The sequence below is a fragment of the Pelecanus crispus genome, chromosome 9 (genome assembly GCF_030463565.1).
Source record: "Pelecanus crispus isolate bPelCri1 chromosome 9, bPelCri1.pri, whole genome shotgun sequence".
NCBI classification, from domain to species: domain Eukaryota; kingdom Metazoa; phylum Chordata; class Aves; order Pelecaniformes; family Pelecanidae; genus Pelecanus; species Pelecanus crispus.
In genome coordinates this window covers 748364-763551 of record NC_134651.1, presented here as the reverse complement: position 1 = coordinate 763551, position 15188 = coordinate 748364, and the positions used below count along the sequence as shown (strand labels likewise).

At 47.1% G+C, this 15188-nt stretch overlaps 2 protein-coding genes across 3 annotated transcripts in view; one reads left to right on the top strand and one right to left on the bottom strand.

Annotated features, from left to right (window-relative positions):
- MED12L (mediator complex subunit 12L) overlaps window positions 1–15188 on the bottom strand; it is a 157309-nt gene that overhangs the window by 38067 nt on the left and 104054 nt on the right. For both annotated transcript variants that reach the window (XM_075715976.1, XM_075715977.1), the window contains 6 exons: window positions 9099–9246; window positions 8390–8508; window positions 7099–7242; window positions 6398–6561; window positions 5814–5945; window positions 2745–2972 (listed from right to left, as the gene is read on the bottom strand). In XM_075715976.1, coding sequence (XP_075572091.1) covers window positions 2745–2972; window positions 5814–5945; window positions 6398–6561; window positions 7099–7242; window positions 8390–8508; window positions 9099–9246 — 935 coding nt within the window. The remainder of the gene's footprint in view (window positions 1–2744; window positions 2973–5813; window positions 5946–6397; window positions 6562–7098; window positions 7243–8389; window positions 8509–9098; window positions 9247–15188) is intronic.
- Window positions 11990–13009, top strand: P2RY12 (purinergic receptor P2Y12). Its single transcript, XM_009486120.1, has one exon. It carries the CDS (start codon window positions 11990–11992, stop codon window positions 13007–13009), a length of 1020 nt encoding a protein of 339 aa, XP_009484395.1.

The following is a 15188-nucleotide window of genomic DNA, read 5'->3' as shown; positions in this document are numbered from 1 at the left end:
GGAGAGAGTCACAAAATCAACTGGCATTAATGAATTTTGCTTCGTAGACGGCACACTGTGTAATGTGTCATTCGGTGTATGATTCAGAGTTATGTAACATTTCAAAAACCAGAGCAGAGTTGACTCATCCCAGTGCAAGTTATTTTTTCTCTGTTCCACAGCGCAACTCATTTGGCCACATTTAGATGTTCCCCTTTGTTGCTCTTACAAAACTACTTCCTCTCAGCTGCTCTGCCAAGGATGCCCCACATTTCACAGAATCACAGAATGGTTTGGGTTGGAAGGCACCTTTAAAGGTCGTCTGGTCCAACCCAGTGCCGCGGGCAGGACACCTTCCACTAGAGCAGGCTGCCCAAAGCCCCGTCCAACCTGGCCTTGAACGCTTCCAGGGACGGGGCATCTGCAGCTCCCCGGGCAACCTGTGCCAGTGCCTCACCACCCTCATCGTAGAACGTTTCTTCCTTATGTCCATGTTAAATCTACCCTCTGTCAGTTTGAAACCGTTGCCCCTTGTCCTGTCACTACAGGCCTTGGTAAAAAGTCCCTCTCCATCTTTCTTATAAGCCCCCTTTATATACTGAAAGGCCGCCAGAAGGTCTCCCCCAAATCCTTCTCTTATATATTGAAAGGCCGCCAGAAGGTCTCCCCCACATCCTTCCCTTCTCTTATATATTGAAAGGCCGCCAGAAGGTCTCCCCCAAATCCTTCTCTTCTATATATTGAAAGGCCGCCAGAAGGTCTCCCCCACATCCGTCTCTTCTCCAGGCCGAAGAACCCCAGCTCCCTCAGCCCTTCTTCACAGGAGAGGTGCTCCAGCCCTCTGACCGGTTTTGTGGCCTCCTCTGGAGCTGCTCTGGACGTGTCAGAGATGGCTTCATACTGGGGACGGGGAGAAGGACACAGGAACTGCACACACTTTGGGCAGGAGTCACTCAGAAAAGAAAAGAAAAAAAAACCAAAACCACAATTTCCTTGAGTTTTGTGATCTGTCAGCAACCTTAAAAAAGACTGTCAGCTAGTGCTGCATCTAGGCCTAACTATGAAGACCAAGAATTTCTTAATAAAAATTGGAACAAAATCGGAACAGAACACCGAGGTCTGGTGGTTTTGATTGTGTAAGAGGAATAAAGGTGCTGGGGGGCAGAGGTACAGGCTAGATCCAAAAATCAGCGTCCATTTCACCCTGCATCGCAGACTCTGCAGAATGGGAGGCCAGGGTAAAACAGTTTCAACGCTGCAGCGCTACATCCGCACGAGGCGGCAGAGTTGATCGCTTGACACACGGGAAGGAGGAAGCAACTGAGAGAAGAACATCTCAATTATGAATGAAAACATACTGTCAGCGTAAAACCCTGACCCTGACGTTAGGCTGCCTCCTGCAAGGGTTCTTCACTATACTTCTGGTCAGTACCTTGAGATCATCTAGAAAGATCTAGCATCGGCTTAAGGCCCAAGAAGCGTCATGCTGGACCAGACCAGAGCTCCAGCTGGCTGTGACAGGAGCCAGCACCCGCTGGTGTCAGAAGGCAGCCACAGTACGACAGTGCTGGACGACCTGCTGAAGGGCAGGTCTCACCCCTACCTCCCACCGCTGGGCATCGGCTTGAGCTGCGCACCGGGAGCGCCAAGCTGTTCTTAAAACAGAACCGACAGCTGCTACAACAGTGTGGCCAGCAGGAGCAGGGAGGGGATCGTCCCCCTGTGCTCGGCGCTGGTGAGGCTGCACCTGGAATGCTGTGTCCAGTTTTGTTCCCCTCAGCACAAGGAGGACATTGGGGTGCTGGAGCGTGTCCAGGGAAGGGCAGCGGAGCTGGGGCAGGGTCTGGAGCACAGGGCTGGTGGGGAGCGGCTGAGGGAGCTGGGGGTGTTCAGCCAGGAGAAGAGGAGGCTGAGGGGAGACCTCATCGCTCTGCAGCTCCTGGCAGGAGGGGGCAGGGAGGGGGGTCGGGCTCTGCTCCCAAGGAACAGCGACAGGACGAGAGGGAATGGGCTCAAGCTGCGCCAGGGGAGGTTTAGGTTGGATGTTAGGAAACATTTCTTTATGGAAAGGGTGGTCAAGAATTGGAACAGGCTGCCCAGAGAGGTGGGGGAGTCCCCATCCCTGGAGGGGTTCAAAAAACGGGCAGAGGTGGCACTTGGGGACATGGTTCAGTCTGGTCTACCCTTGACTGGTTTAGTGTGGACTTGGTAGTGTAGGTTAATGGTTGGACCGGATGATCTTAAAGGGCTTTTCCAACCTAAATGATTCTATGATTCCATGATTCTACAGCTCTAGTAGCTTCTATCCAATAAAACTCTTAATACTTCTTAAAAAATATTTTTGGAAAATCTATATATTACCTGTGAAGATGAATTCCATCATTAATAAATTACACATTTAATAACTTAAGCACTGACAGCATCAGAAGGAAATGACCTAATGCAGAAGCTTCCCTCATTTACAGGTTTCTAATGAGCAAAGATTGTGCTGAGCTGTTCTGTCTGAAACGGCACAACTGCTGATACAAAAAGCTTACTGACTGTCTCACAGTGAGTACTTTCTACCTGTTACTCCCTTCTGGTAAATTATGCACTGATTCAATGAAATAACTCAGAGGAAACTTACTCAATAAATTTTCAGCAACCAGAACGAGTAATGAATGAAAACAATTGCAAAAAAGACACAAAACAAAAAGGTGAGAGGAAACCTCATATCTAGCACGTAAAAATCCATCCGGTTCCGATTCCAGCACAGTTTGCCTTACCTTCCTGCATCTTGGTGCCCCATGCACACGTTCATTAGTGCATTGCAGACAAAGCTGTAGCGGTTGGCTGCGTTATCGCTCAGGATCTTGCCCAGCATTGAGTAGTTAATGCTGTGAGCAGAAGGATTCTCAATAAAATCTAGCATGAACTCTGGGTCCCACAGTAAATTGGAATTTGAAGGCTGAACATTGCTGTATATTGTTTGCTTCACCTTAGAACAGGCACTACTGAGGACCAAAAAAAAAAGAGAGTTGCCAGTAAATGTACTTTGCAGCAATACTGTTGAACATACCACGTGGGATTAGAAAACCCTAGTTTGGTTACCATTCTGCACGCACTTTCAAACTCATTTATGATAAGGAGCATCTACCAGAAAATAAGGCTGAAACATTAATTTCCTTCAAGTTTTCCTGCAAATAAAGGCTCAAATTTCCAAATCGCTTCTATGACATTTCTGTGACTGAAGTTGTGAGCAGCTGGGTAAGGACCGCACGTTCACTCCTCACTAGCCACAGCTTCCTGGAGCACCAGATGCCCCTCCGTGAACAACAGCCGTGCTTCCTAACGCTGCTCCCCCTCTGTGTGTGTTGTGACGCAGCGAACTGCAGCGGCGGTGGGAAGAATTAATCGCGGGAAAGTGAGAAAAATTATCCAAATTAAAAACTCTATGTTTGGTAATAATGTTACATAACAGACAACTTTTTGAGAAATTAAATCAGTAAACAGGGAAAAAGATACTTAAAGGTCATATTTTGACACTAACAATTATGACAACAGGTCAAGAAATGTTCCAGGCTAGGAATACCTACACGTTAATTGGCTTTCTTTGGGGGGGGGGGGGGGGAAGGTGTTAGTGCAGAATGCAAATTCCACACACAAAATGTTCTAAGGAGCATTTGTCTCAAGCGTTGGGTTTTATACCACAGCTGGAAACAACACCCATGTAGACAAACTTCGCTAATTATCCCAACTGGGAAGACTTTCTCATTACTGAAAAAAATCTATTAATTGAAATTAACTTCAAATACATGAAAACTTTGGAATTTCTTTAGAACTCCACTGGCCCCAGGATGAAAAGACAGAGGTAGCACTGTGCCACCTGGAAGGCATCCGTGAGGGGCTTGGAGGGCACCCCTGGGGACACCCGGCCTGCAACCCCTGCTCCTCACCCGCATGCTCCAGGGCAGGAGAAAGGGGCCGTTAGCAGGATAATTAATCTACCATAAGGGTAAGGCCTGACGTTAACCCTTTGCTCTAACAGGCAGCGTAACAGCAAAGAAAGAAAACCAACCAGTGGAAAACAAATAGCCCATACCTCAAAGATCAGGCACTGTTTAAAGGGGCTCTCATGTACCAGCGTCCTGGGCGCATCTACGTCCCCGACACCCGGTCAGCACAGCATTTCCCTACACCTACCCCACAGGGCACAGAAAGAAAGGTCCAAAACCCAAACACCACAATACGGAGTACATGAGCAAAGCAGACCCTGAAACTGTACTTGCACAAGAAGTTAACGCTGGGGGAGTGGTCAGAAGATAAGATAAGATTTAAAAAAAGAAGTGAAGGAATGATTTAAAAAAGGAAGTTTAGTGAATACAACTAAATATACCAAGCACACCAAGCCAGAACATGCAGCTCACTTAGTAAAACCCAGTCATGAGAAATACTGCAGATGATATTAGAAGCCATTTCGAAGCACTGCAATATAAGGAAGGTAAGCCTTTAAATTTGAACATTTATGAACTATACTTTATTGTCGCTTCAAATTGACAGGGAGAAAGAAACAGCTGGACTTACAGCATGCTAAAAAGGAGCTAAAAAAGTTGACCAGACAACTGGTTTTGGGTTTGTTTCAATTGCAGCAAGGAAACCAAGAAGAAAACAAGTGTAGTGCTATTATACACAACTGTTTAAAAAATATATACGTAAATTTTATTACCAGTTTTCAGAGGATTTCTAACTCCACTTGTCTGAAAAAAGGGGCTTCAAATCAAGTGCTGTATATCACATATTTAATACATGATTTAATACCTTAACTATCTCTGTATTACTAGATAACGTTTTAATTTGCTGTTGTAGGTTAGTATTAATAAAAATGTTATTTTTTATTATGTTACTGAACTTTAGGTTTTAAGTAGAAAAATGAACATACAGTTAAGACACTTCTGTAGTTCTTTTATATTTCATATGTCTTTTTCCTAGTGTTTCTCATATTAAGTGCTACTGTTCCCATGTATTTGTAAACCTATTAAAATATTAAGATTATTACTGAGAACTCTTTTCCTGCTCCCTATGAAATGAAAACCACAAATCTGAAAGATGCAAACCATAACCAGGTATATATACTAGGAGGGTAAAAACAGTAACTGAAGTGGTTTGTAACTCTCACAAGATGCATATTTGCATATGCAAGGTTTACACTCCTCCTTTAAAATGTAAGAGCCAAAAATACAGTATATGGGTACCTAAAATATTTTTTTAATTTAAAAATCAAGCAACTGAACATTTGAGCATAAAACTTCACAAACTCAAACATGTTTGTGCCTCTCCCCACATCAAAGGAGCTATTTAATAGAGTATTACAGCCGCGTCAGCTAAGATTTTGTTACTTTCCATCCAGCATTGTATGTATTACAGCCAATTTGCTAACGCATTATAGAGATCGAATCAGTCACATCACAATCTGCGGAAGCGAAGGTGTGCGGGGAGGGGTCCGATGCTGCGCGGCGCAGCTGCCCGGCAGCCGACCCGACGCCGACGGTCCCCGCTTCCCTCGCTGCGCGCGAGCGCTGCTTGCCGAAGCAAGCCGCTCTGCTGGCTGCAGCGCTGCGAGGAGGGCTCAGCCTCTGCTCCTCCACAGCAGGTACCGGCACCGCGCGAGGACTTCACAGGCTCAGCGCCACACGCTGCGCTGCCACGCTGGCACCGGCAAGAGAATTGCATCAGCAGAGATAAAGCAGCAAAGGCAACGGCGTATTTTCCACGGAAAGCAAACCCGACTGAAACCACAGCAGCCTGGGTCAGTCTACAGGCTAGGCAGCGGTGAGAAAAATCCCATTACCACCCACCTGAAGAGGTCTCCAAACTTGCTTCTCAGGTGACTACAGGACACGTACAGATCATAGAGGTAAGCTAAAATACACCTTTCTGGGGAGGAACACTCTGAGGGATTAACAACGTGCTTTACCACCCCGCACAACCTGCAAAAATAAAACCATTCTGAGTTCGTTCCAACGCACCTTGGAAACGTGTCTCATTGTTACAGATCATATGAACCCCAGCATGGGCTGGGCAACGCGACGGCAGACCTCGCCTCTGCAGGCTGACAGGGCTCACGGGAGGGCTGGTGTCACCCGCGCGCCTGCCCGGGGCAGAGGCACTCGGGGAGCCCAGGGCAGAACGGGGCGAATGGGGAGGAAATCCCGATACACGACCCCTGCCTTTCCCGAGGCTGCCGAGGGTGCGGGTCCCACCGGCCCCCGGCAGCGGGGAGCACGCCGCAGGGGTGAGCCAAACGCTCCGCTCGCCGGAGCTCGCTCACAGCCTTCCAACAGCAGTGCAATAGCTGCTCTCGCTGCCTGAACCTAAGCGCATTTTTTGCTTAAGAGAGAACACCAAAAATACTTTTTGGAAGATCGTAGCTGCCACAAACCCTTCAAAGACTTGTGCGGTTTGCTCCGAGTTAAGGATGAGGCAGGCGTGGTATCGCCGCAGAACGGCGACGATGCAGACGCACAGCCCCGTTGTGTAGCTTCCTGCCAGGCTGGACGACTTCAGCAGCAGCTCTGCCTCCACGACGCTCAGCTCATTCAACAGCTGAAAACGCATACACGAAAATAACAAACTGAAAATAACTTCCGAGGTAAACATGTAAAATAGGTGCAAAAAAGCCATTAAGAAAAAACTATATGGCAAACAAAACGTAAATCCCTTACTTGCTACAGAACAAGGGAAAGAGGAAGCAAAATAAACTGCTAAAATATAAAAAAGTCCCTCAGAACTGCTCTTCACGTGGCATTTCTGGCACCCAGATGCTTTACTGTGTAATATAATGGTTCAGTTTGAAACAGTGAAGCCCATCCTAAAATACTTTGTGCTAAAATAATCCAGAATTTTATTAATTTTGAAAGATTTAAAAATAAACTACATCTATGGATTCTCCATAATTTTCAAAGTAAGACAGAAGCGGACATATCTGGTGCTCTGTTTCAGAGGTCGGGAAACTCAAACAGATAAAAGTGCGTGGCAGCAAATCAGGAGAATCTGCAGTCCAGCTCTTGGGTTTTTTCCAGTTTTACAGCAAATGTATCACAGCTTTACCCCGACATAACCCCCCAAATGAGCTCTGTTTACCTGTATTGCAAAGTCTATAAGTCCATTGATGTTCAGTGCCGGCTCCATGAGATCAAAGATGAGCTGTATATGGTGAGCCAAGGGAAGGTGATACGATGTTCCTGAGGCAAAACTAGTTATCTGTTCGAGAACGTTGCTGGAGATCTGTGAAAATAAATGTTGGAAAGTCATCTGGTGACTCAGGGCTTCTCAGATACACTAGTGCTCCAAAAATCCTATTTCCTAAGTGGCAATAGCAAGTGACAGCATTTTGCAGATAAAAGCACTAACAAATCACGCGTGAGTGTATCTATTACTCTACTATCCTGCACGTCAGTCGTAATGCTGTCTTATTTTCAAAACTGACAACACAGAAAATGCTGTTCTGCTGCTTATCAGCTGAGAGTCAAACTGGTCTTAACATCTACAATACTGATTTTTATTCTGTGGGGTATTTTGCTTTACAGAAGAGGGAAAATAATTTTTCTTTTCATCTTAACTGCATTGTGATTTTTTTCATTGCTGCTTTTCAGATAATTAGTAAGACGTTATCCTGTAAACAAAACATGTAATACATTCCTTCCAAAGACCAGATCTGAAGATGCCTTATAAATTAAGTATCAAATGTGCACCTCTCTTCCTTTGTTTCTCATGTTAGCCTCTGGTTATTAAAATATACTTAAAAACAGTAACACTGCCAAAGTGACGAAATCCTATGCTGATACATTTGCACTTACAAGTCCTAATACAAACCAGGAAAACTAGGCTTGTCATTTAAAACAGTTTCTGGTCTCCAGCCAGCCACTGATACAGCTTTTTAACAGTAAAGGTTGACTACAAATTCTCACACCCAGAAAAGAACAAACTATTATCCACCAGCTTCTCAGAGACATACTGCGTTTGCTGCACAAAAACGCAGAAGAGTTCGCTGGCCTGCATAAGCACAGCTACAGTAATGTATCTTATACATATGCAAGAGATTGGCTCATGAGTATCTCATTACCAACGAGCCCTAAACAATGCTGCTAATGGAAATTTATGTGAAATTTATTTCACATTTTTCATTAAAAAGTGACATTATAATAATCCAGAAAGCTTCTTGCAAAACAGACAACCCCCCCCAAACACCCCGGTATCTACTGAAGCAGGTATTTCAGAACACCAAGGCAGCGTTTTTTCTCTTGCCTTTAAAGCAGCAGCGCACTGAAAATTCTTGGTATACATAAAACACGTCTAAAAACATAGATTTGCTTCCTGTTTGGTATCTCTACAGCAGAACATAAAAGGCTACGATTTTATACGAGGGGAGTACCTGAGAGGTCACCTGATGTTGATCAAAATAGGACAGCTGCTGTAGTTTTGTGAACACAGTCTCCAGGGTTGGAAATGCTTCTTGTTTGGTCTTCCTGGCTTTTTGCCCTTCATCCCCAACTTAACAGATAAAAAATTATTTTGGTCATTTTATATTTAATGAAGCCCTAGTAGTTTTGCATTATTACTGATTTAAAAGACAATAAAAATCTGAATAAGCTTCACTCGTGACTACATAAAGCCCTACTTGCCTCAGTTTTCCGTTATACTTGGGATGAATATGTGCCACAGCACGTAACAATATCAAAGCTACTTCGAGGTTATTCCAATGCAAAAAGGTGACAGGCAAGAAAAACTGGAAAACAGCCATACGGTTTTACTAGGAGTGTAAGGAATACGTATCACTCGCTGGCCAGTATCTCATATTCCAGGCTTTAGCCTGATCAAGCGTTTACAGCCAAGGTGTTATAATGGAAAACAGGGATTTCTAACCACAGCGGCCCTTTGCCGTCCCGGCACAGCCGTAGGGCAGGCCAGCAGCTTGCACGGTGCGCTGCACGACTCTGCCCAGTGCTTCAGCCCGTGACTGCGAAGGGGATGAAAGCCGAATTACGTGATCAACACGCATGGCTCCAGACAACTTGCCGAGCACCGCACAGCTCCCGTGATCTTCGCTACAGGCTACCATACAGCAGCATTAAAGCATTTACCACCCATTTCAGTAGTACTCTTCTTATTCAGAATTTTGAGGATGTCTTTGGTAATCTTCTTCAGCTGATGCCTTGCTTCATCACGCTCCTTACCAACGCCATAAAGGAGAATCATGCGCTGGTTACACTCATGACTTGAAGATTCATCCTGAAAAGAGCAGATATGAGTGAAGTCTCTTCTCTTTTTTCTGTCATCACCTGCAGAAACCCAGCCCGAGTAGCCCCGACTGCAATCAACGATAACTAACTCTGCGCCACAAAAAGCATCTCCTGCGGTTATCAGTGTGGAGGAAACAGTGCCAAATGAAATCACGAAGAGTAGGGTAAAAATACAGAGGGGAAAAATTGTAATCTGGTCTGATGAATTCTGTATGTATCTATAAGGACAGTCAGACAACGCATACGGATGACCCTCCTGACTGTCCCCGGGATTGATATTCAGTAGCAGATTAGTAAAATAGAAGACAGATGCCTAGAAACTGTGTGACATTTCTCTTATTATGTACAAGTCCGTTGAAAAAAAGATACAGCCCAACTCCTAAAATTCTATTTTGCACATCCCAAAGAAATTGAAATATGTATAGTTTATTTAAATTGTAACTGGTTATATTTAGTCTTTTAATAAAATAGATGTATCATGTAATGTTGATGCACTGTATATAACTTAAAAACTTGGAGCACTGCTCTGTAAGTCATATAAGGTATAAATATCTTGTTCAGTAATATACTTGTCTACTCCAAACTAAGCAATTACTCCTACTTTCAACTACTTAAAAAGTTTTTAAGGCCGTGTAAAAAAACAGTACTAAAGAATCACAAGACAAAAAGTTAGTAGATAGGAGTGCCACTCTATGGTCAGAAAAGTTGCAAAGTCTTACAAAATACATGCTCTTAAAAATAGTGATTCTGTCAGTAGGTCAAAAGCAGGAACTAAACCTCTAATTATTTTTAAAAATTCTATTTCTCCATCTCTTCCAGAGGAAACAAAAGCAGAAGCACTGACAGCGTCACCTGGAATTTGGAGCTGTCTCCGGCTAAGAAACCAGTTCAAAGCCAGAGGAAGGTCTAATTCTCAGAACTGGGATGCACAGCTGCTCCTCCAGCCTCTCCTTGCTCCGTGGGATTCACACACGAACGCTCCTGCTTGCGCACGTGGTGCAGAGCTAGAGGAACTGCGAACGGCGCCCCGCCAGCAACGCTAGCCTCCCACCACAGGCAATAGCCAAGCGTTTCGTCGCCTCAACAGCACGCTACGGTAATCTTTCTGCGTTTGGGGTGGGGGCATTCTGCACGCTTAGGGAACGCTTATTTCATTAGGATGAGACTCGGCAGCTGAATCTGCTACGTGTTTCAAAGCGTAAGCCAATTTATTTCTATCTTGCAGATAGAAATAAAACTTTGCAGCTCTGTTAGGAAGATGTCAAGGATATTTGGGCATTGGCTGACAAAGCATCAACTCCCCCCAGTGCCTTACTTGTACAAAGGCAGAGATCGTACAGAAATATAGCAATTTTTACAACTGCATCCCTACACACCTGAAAGTTACTCCTTTGGAACGCAACGCTGACCGATTCAAAATCCCTGCCTGGCTTTCCCAGGCAACCAGTTCAGATCAGACCTGATCTGATCAAGGTTTTCGGACTAAGAGCAAGAGTTTTCAGCCCAGCCCCTGTCAGCAGTTTCCAGCCGCTCCGTGTTTGCGGATGACCGGCCAGCCGATGCGCTCTTGGTTCCGTGGTGAGAGCGGGCTCAGAGCGGCACAGCCTACGCGGGGTCTCGGCGGCGACCGACGCAGGCACTCACTGCAGGGCACGGGAGGCTGCAACTCCCGCCCAGCTCCCGCGCGTTGGCTCAAGTCAGCCAAGTTTTAGATTTATGTGCAACACAGCACCGGTATGGCAACTGATTTAGGAAAATGACAGGATAAACTGTCAAGCTAGAAGTAGAGGTATACAGGAATACCTACATAAAGCAAGCTACAAATAACTTCAGGCTTTGCTGGCAAATGTGTAACCGCTGAAGCAGCGGACACCGTTAGCTGCCACGTGGTGTGGCGGGTTGAAGAGCAGGTACTCCTCTCTCACTCTCCTCCCTCGGAAGCAGCAAACGGTGACTTTGTGGGGTGCCACATCCACCACTCAAGGACGCGGGTGGAGCGGCGGTGGCCTGCGAGCAGCTGTTCCCGGGGTCTGAGCAGGGGCAGGAGCGGAAGGCAGAGATCAGCTTCGAGGGCGAGCAAAAGCGAGGCTGAAATAACACCACTGGGAGAGACAGACGGCCAGCCAAGCAGAAACACAATAAAAAGGGGCATTTGATTCCTTTTACTTCAGCCTGGCACTGTTAAATCTGCAGTCAGAACAAGTTTAAATGCTATCCCTTTCCACGCTGAGGAAGATGCAGAAAGGGACGTTTCTCCCTCCTCCCCGGGAGGAGAGGGGCAGCTCAGGCCGACGTGCGTCAGACGAGCGAAACGGCAGCCCGGCCGGCCCGCGCGTGGCACCACAGCCTCACCGCCGGCACCGCGTGCCGCCGCGGCCCTCGCCAGCTCCCCTCTGCCGCCCGGCCATCGCCCGAGGCGGCACGGACGGGTCAAGCCTGGCCAGGCCAGGGCCCAGCTGGGGCCTCAGCGGCTGTAACGCCAGCGGCAGGGCCAGGATCCACGGCAGGGCCCCCAGCCCCGCGCCGCACCCGGAGAGCTGCGCCGTCACCTACGCACTCACGACGCCGGCCCCTTGCCCGCCCCTGCAGCGCGCGTCTTGGGGAAGCTGCGCAGGAAGCTTCCCCGAGCTGCGGACTAAAAAGGTTGAAGTCTTATGACAGGTATAACTCACAACTTCTTGGTTTTTTTTCTTTTTTGTTGTTACAGGGAGAGGGGAAAAGACAAAGCGCAAATGAAAGCCACAACCAACTTCAGCTACTCTAGAAACGACAGCAACTGCACCAGCGATAACAAAATCAGTCAAGTCATTTTTCCTTTGCTTTATACAATTCTGTTCCTGGTAGGTATCACCATGAACAGCCTGGCAATGTGGGTCTTTTTTAAAATATCCAGTAAATCCAATTTCATCATATTCCTCAAGAACACTGTAATTTCTGACTTCCTCATGATCTTAACTTTTCCATTTAAAATCCTTAGCGATGCAAAGCTGGTAACATGGGCACTGAGAGGATTCGTGTGCCAGGTCACCCAGGTTGTGTTTTACTTCACCATGTACATTAGCATTTTGTTTCTTGGTCTCATAACTGTCGATCGCTATCAGAAAGCCGCTTCGCCGTTCAGAACATCAACATCAAGGAGCCTTTTAGGTGCCAAGATCCTGTCCACAGCCATCTGGATATCAATGTTTGCTCTTTCATTACCCAACATGATTCTAACGAACAAGAAGAAAACACCTAAGAACGTAAAAAAGTGTGCTCTCTTGAAATCCGAGTTTGGCTTAGTCTGGCACGAAATTGTAAACTATATTTGTCAACTTATCTTCTGGGTTAATTTAGCAGTCATAGTTGTATGCTACATACTCATAAGTAAAGAACTGTACAAATCCTATAAACGGACAAGATGCACAGGAAAGGCATCCAAAAAGACTGTAAATTTGAAGGTTTTCATCATTATCGCAGTGTTCTTTATTTGTTTTGTGCCATTCCACTTCACTAGAATCCCCTACACGTTGAGCCAAACAAGAGATGTTTTTGAATGTTCTGCTCGGAACACCTTGTTTTACTTGAAAGAGAGCACGCTGTGGCTGACATCGCTAAACGCTTGCCTGGACCCATTCATATACTTTTTCCTTTGCAAATCGTTTAGAAAGTCCTTGCTACACATGCTGTGCAAGCACATAGCACCGTCAGAACTCAGAGCACAGATAAAGGGGCAGAACGAAGGAGACGACACGGATGATACGCCGCTCTAGAGCTAAGAACTGCCCATAACCCTTCCTGGCCACATACGTTTGTCGGTGGGCAGAAGCAGCACAAATCCTGCGGAAAGAATATCTAGGACTTCACCGGCTTCTTTAGAAATCATCCTACAGATGAAACACAAGCACCCTGGAACCAACACCACTGTTTGTGAAAATGGTGAAACTAGAAAGCTTGAATAACATGAGCACCACTGACCACAACCCCCCCGCCTGTCAGAATTGCTAGGAAAAACTTATAGTTGGAGCTGTAAGGAAAAAATTAAAACAAAGTCATGAAATGCTACAGATGAGATTATGAACTGCAAAGGTTTTGCAGAAATAGCTTAACTTGGGCCAGAGTAAAGTCCATGACAACACAAGATCTGGGAAATGCAACTAAAATCCACAGTAAACATGATTTTTAAATACAGGGAGCTGTCACCTTGTATGCAGCTGGCAGACAAGCACAAACGTGTAGATAAGCTATTTATCTGTGCAGGTTTTTGGTAACAGAGTAACATTTTGCTTATCTCATTATATGCTTGCAATTCTTAATCCATTGACCAATAATTAATAGTTTGTATTGGGTTTGCATGGCAAGGTTTTGGGAGCAGGGGGGCTACAGGGGTGGCTTCTGTGAGAAGCTGCCAGAAGCTTCCCCTACGTCTGACAGAGCCGATGCCAGCCGGCTCCAAGACGGACCCAACGCTGGCCAAGGCCGAGCCCATCAGCGACGGCTGTAGTGCCTCTGGGGTAACATGTTTAAGGAGGAGGAGGAAAAAAAAAACCAAACCACTGGGACACAAACTGCGGCTGGAGCAAGGAGTGAGAATATGTGAGGGGATCAGCCCTGCAGCCCCCCAGGTCAGTGCAGGAGGGGCTCCAGGCGCGGAGCAGAGATTCCCCTGCACCCCGGTGCAGCCCCTGGCGAGGCAGCTGTGCCCTGCACCCATGGGGGCCCCCGGGGAGCAGAGATCCCCCCGCACCCGGGGAGGAGCCCACGCCGGAGCTGTGGCCCCGGGGGAAGCCTGCGCTGGAGCAGGCTCCTGGCAGGAGCTGTGGCCCCGTGGGAGAGGAGCCCAGGCTGGAGCAGGGTTGCTGGCAGGAATTGGGACCCCGCGGGGGACCCACGCTGGAGCAGTTCATGGAGGGCTGTCTGCCGTGGGAGGGACCCCACGCTGGAGCAGGGGAGGAGTGTGAGGAGTCCTGCCCTGAGGAGGAAGGAGCAGCAGAGACGATGTGTGGTGGACTGACCCCAACCCCAGTTCCCCGTCCCCCTGCACCGCTTGGGGGGAGGAGGTGGAGAAATCAGGAGTGAAGTTGAGCCGGGGAAGAAGGAAGGGGTGGGGGGAAGGGGTTTTAAGATTTGGTTGGTTTATTTCTCATTACCCTACTCACTTTTGACTGGTAATAAATTAAACTGATTTTCCCCAAGTCGAGTCTGTTTTGCCCGTGACGGTAATTGCTGCGTGATCTCTCCCGGTCCTTATCTCGACCCACGAGCTTTTTCGTTACGTTTTCTCTCCCCTGTCCAGCTGAGAAGGGGAGCGACAGAGCGGCTTTGGTGGGCACCTGGCATCCAGCCAGGGTCACCCCGCCACACAGCTGCGTGTCAGAGGAAATTATTTCATAATCGGGCTTACCTTGATGAGAGTTAAATCTTCAAATACTTCACCTTACTATATGAACAAACAAAAATGTACACTTTTATAGAGAATAATGTATTATGCTAGGAAATATACAAAGACTCAGTTTACAGAATACTTACATCTTAGGGTGTGCTGGCTTTGGCTGGGGCAGAGTTAATTTTCCTCACAGCAGCTAGTGCGGGGCTGGGTTTTGAGTTTGTGCTGGAAACAGCGCTGATAACACAGAGATGCTTTGGTTCCTGCTGAGCAGCGCTCACACGCAGCCAAGGCCTTTCTGCCTCTCACCCCACCCAGCACAAGGGTTTGGGAGGGGACACGGCCGGGACAGCTGAGCCCAGCTGCCCCCAGGGATATTCCATACCATCGGGCGCCATGCTCAGCGTATGGAGCTGGGGGAAGGAGGAGGAAGGGGGGACATCCGGAGCCATGGCGCTTGTCTTCCCAAGTCGCCGTTACGCGTGCTGGAGCCCGGCTTTCCTGGGGATGGCTGAGCACCCGCCTGCCCGTGGGAAGCAGGGAGTGAATTCCTTGCTTTGCTTTGC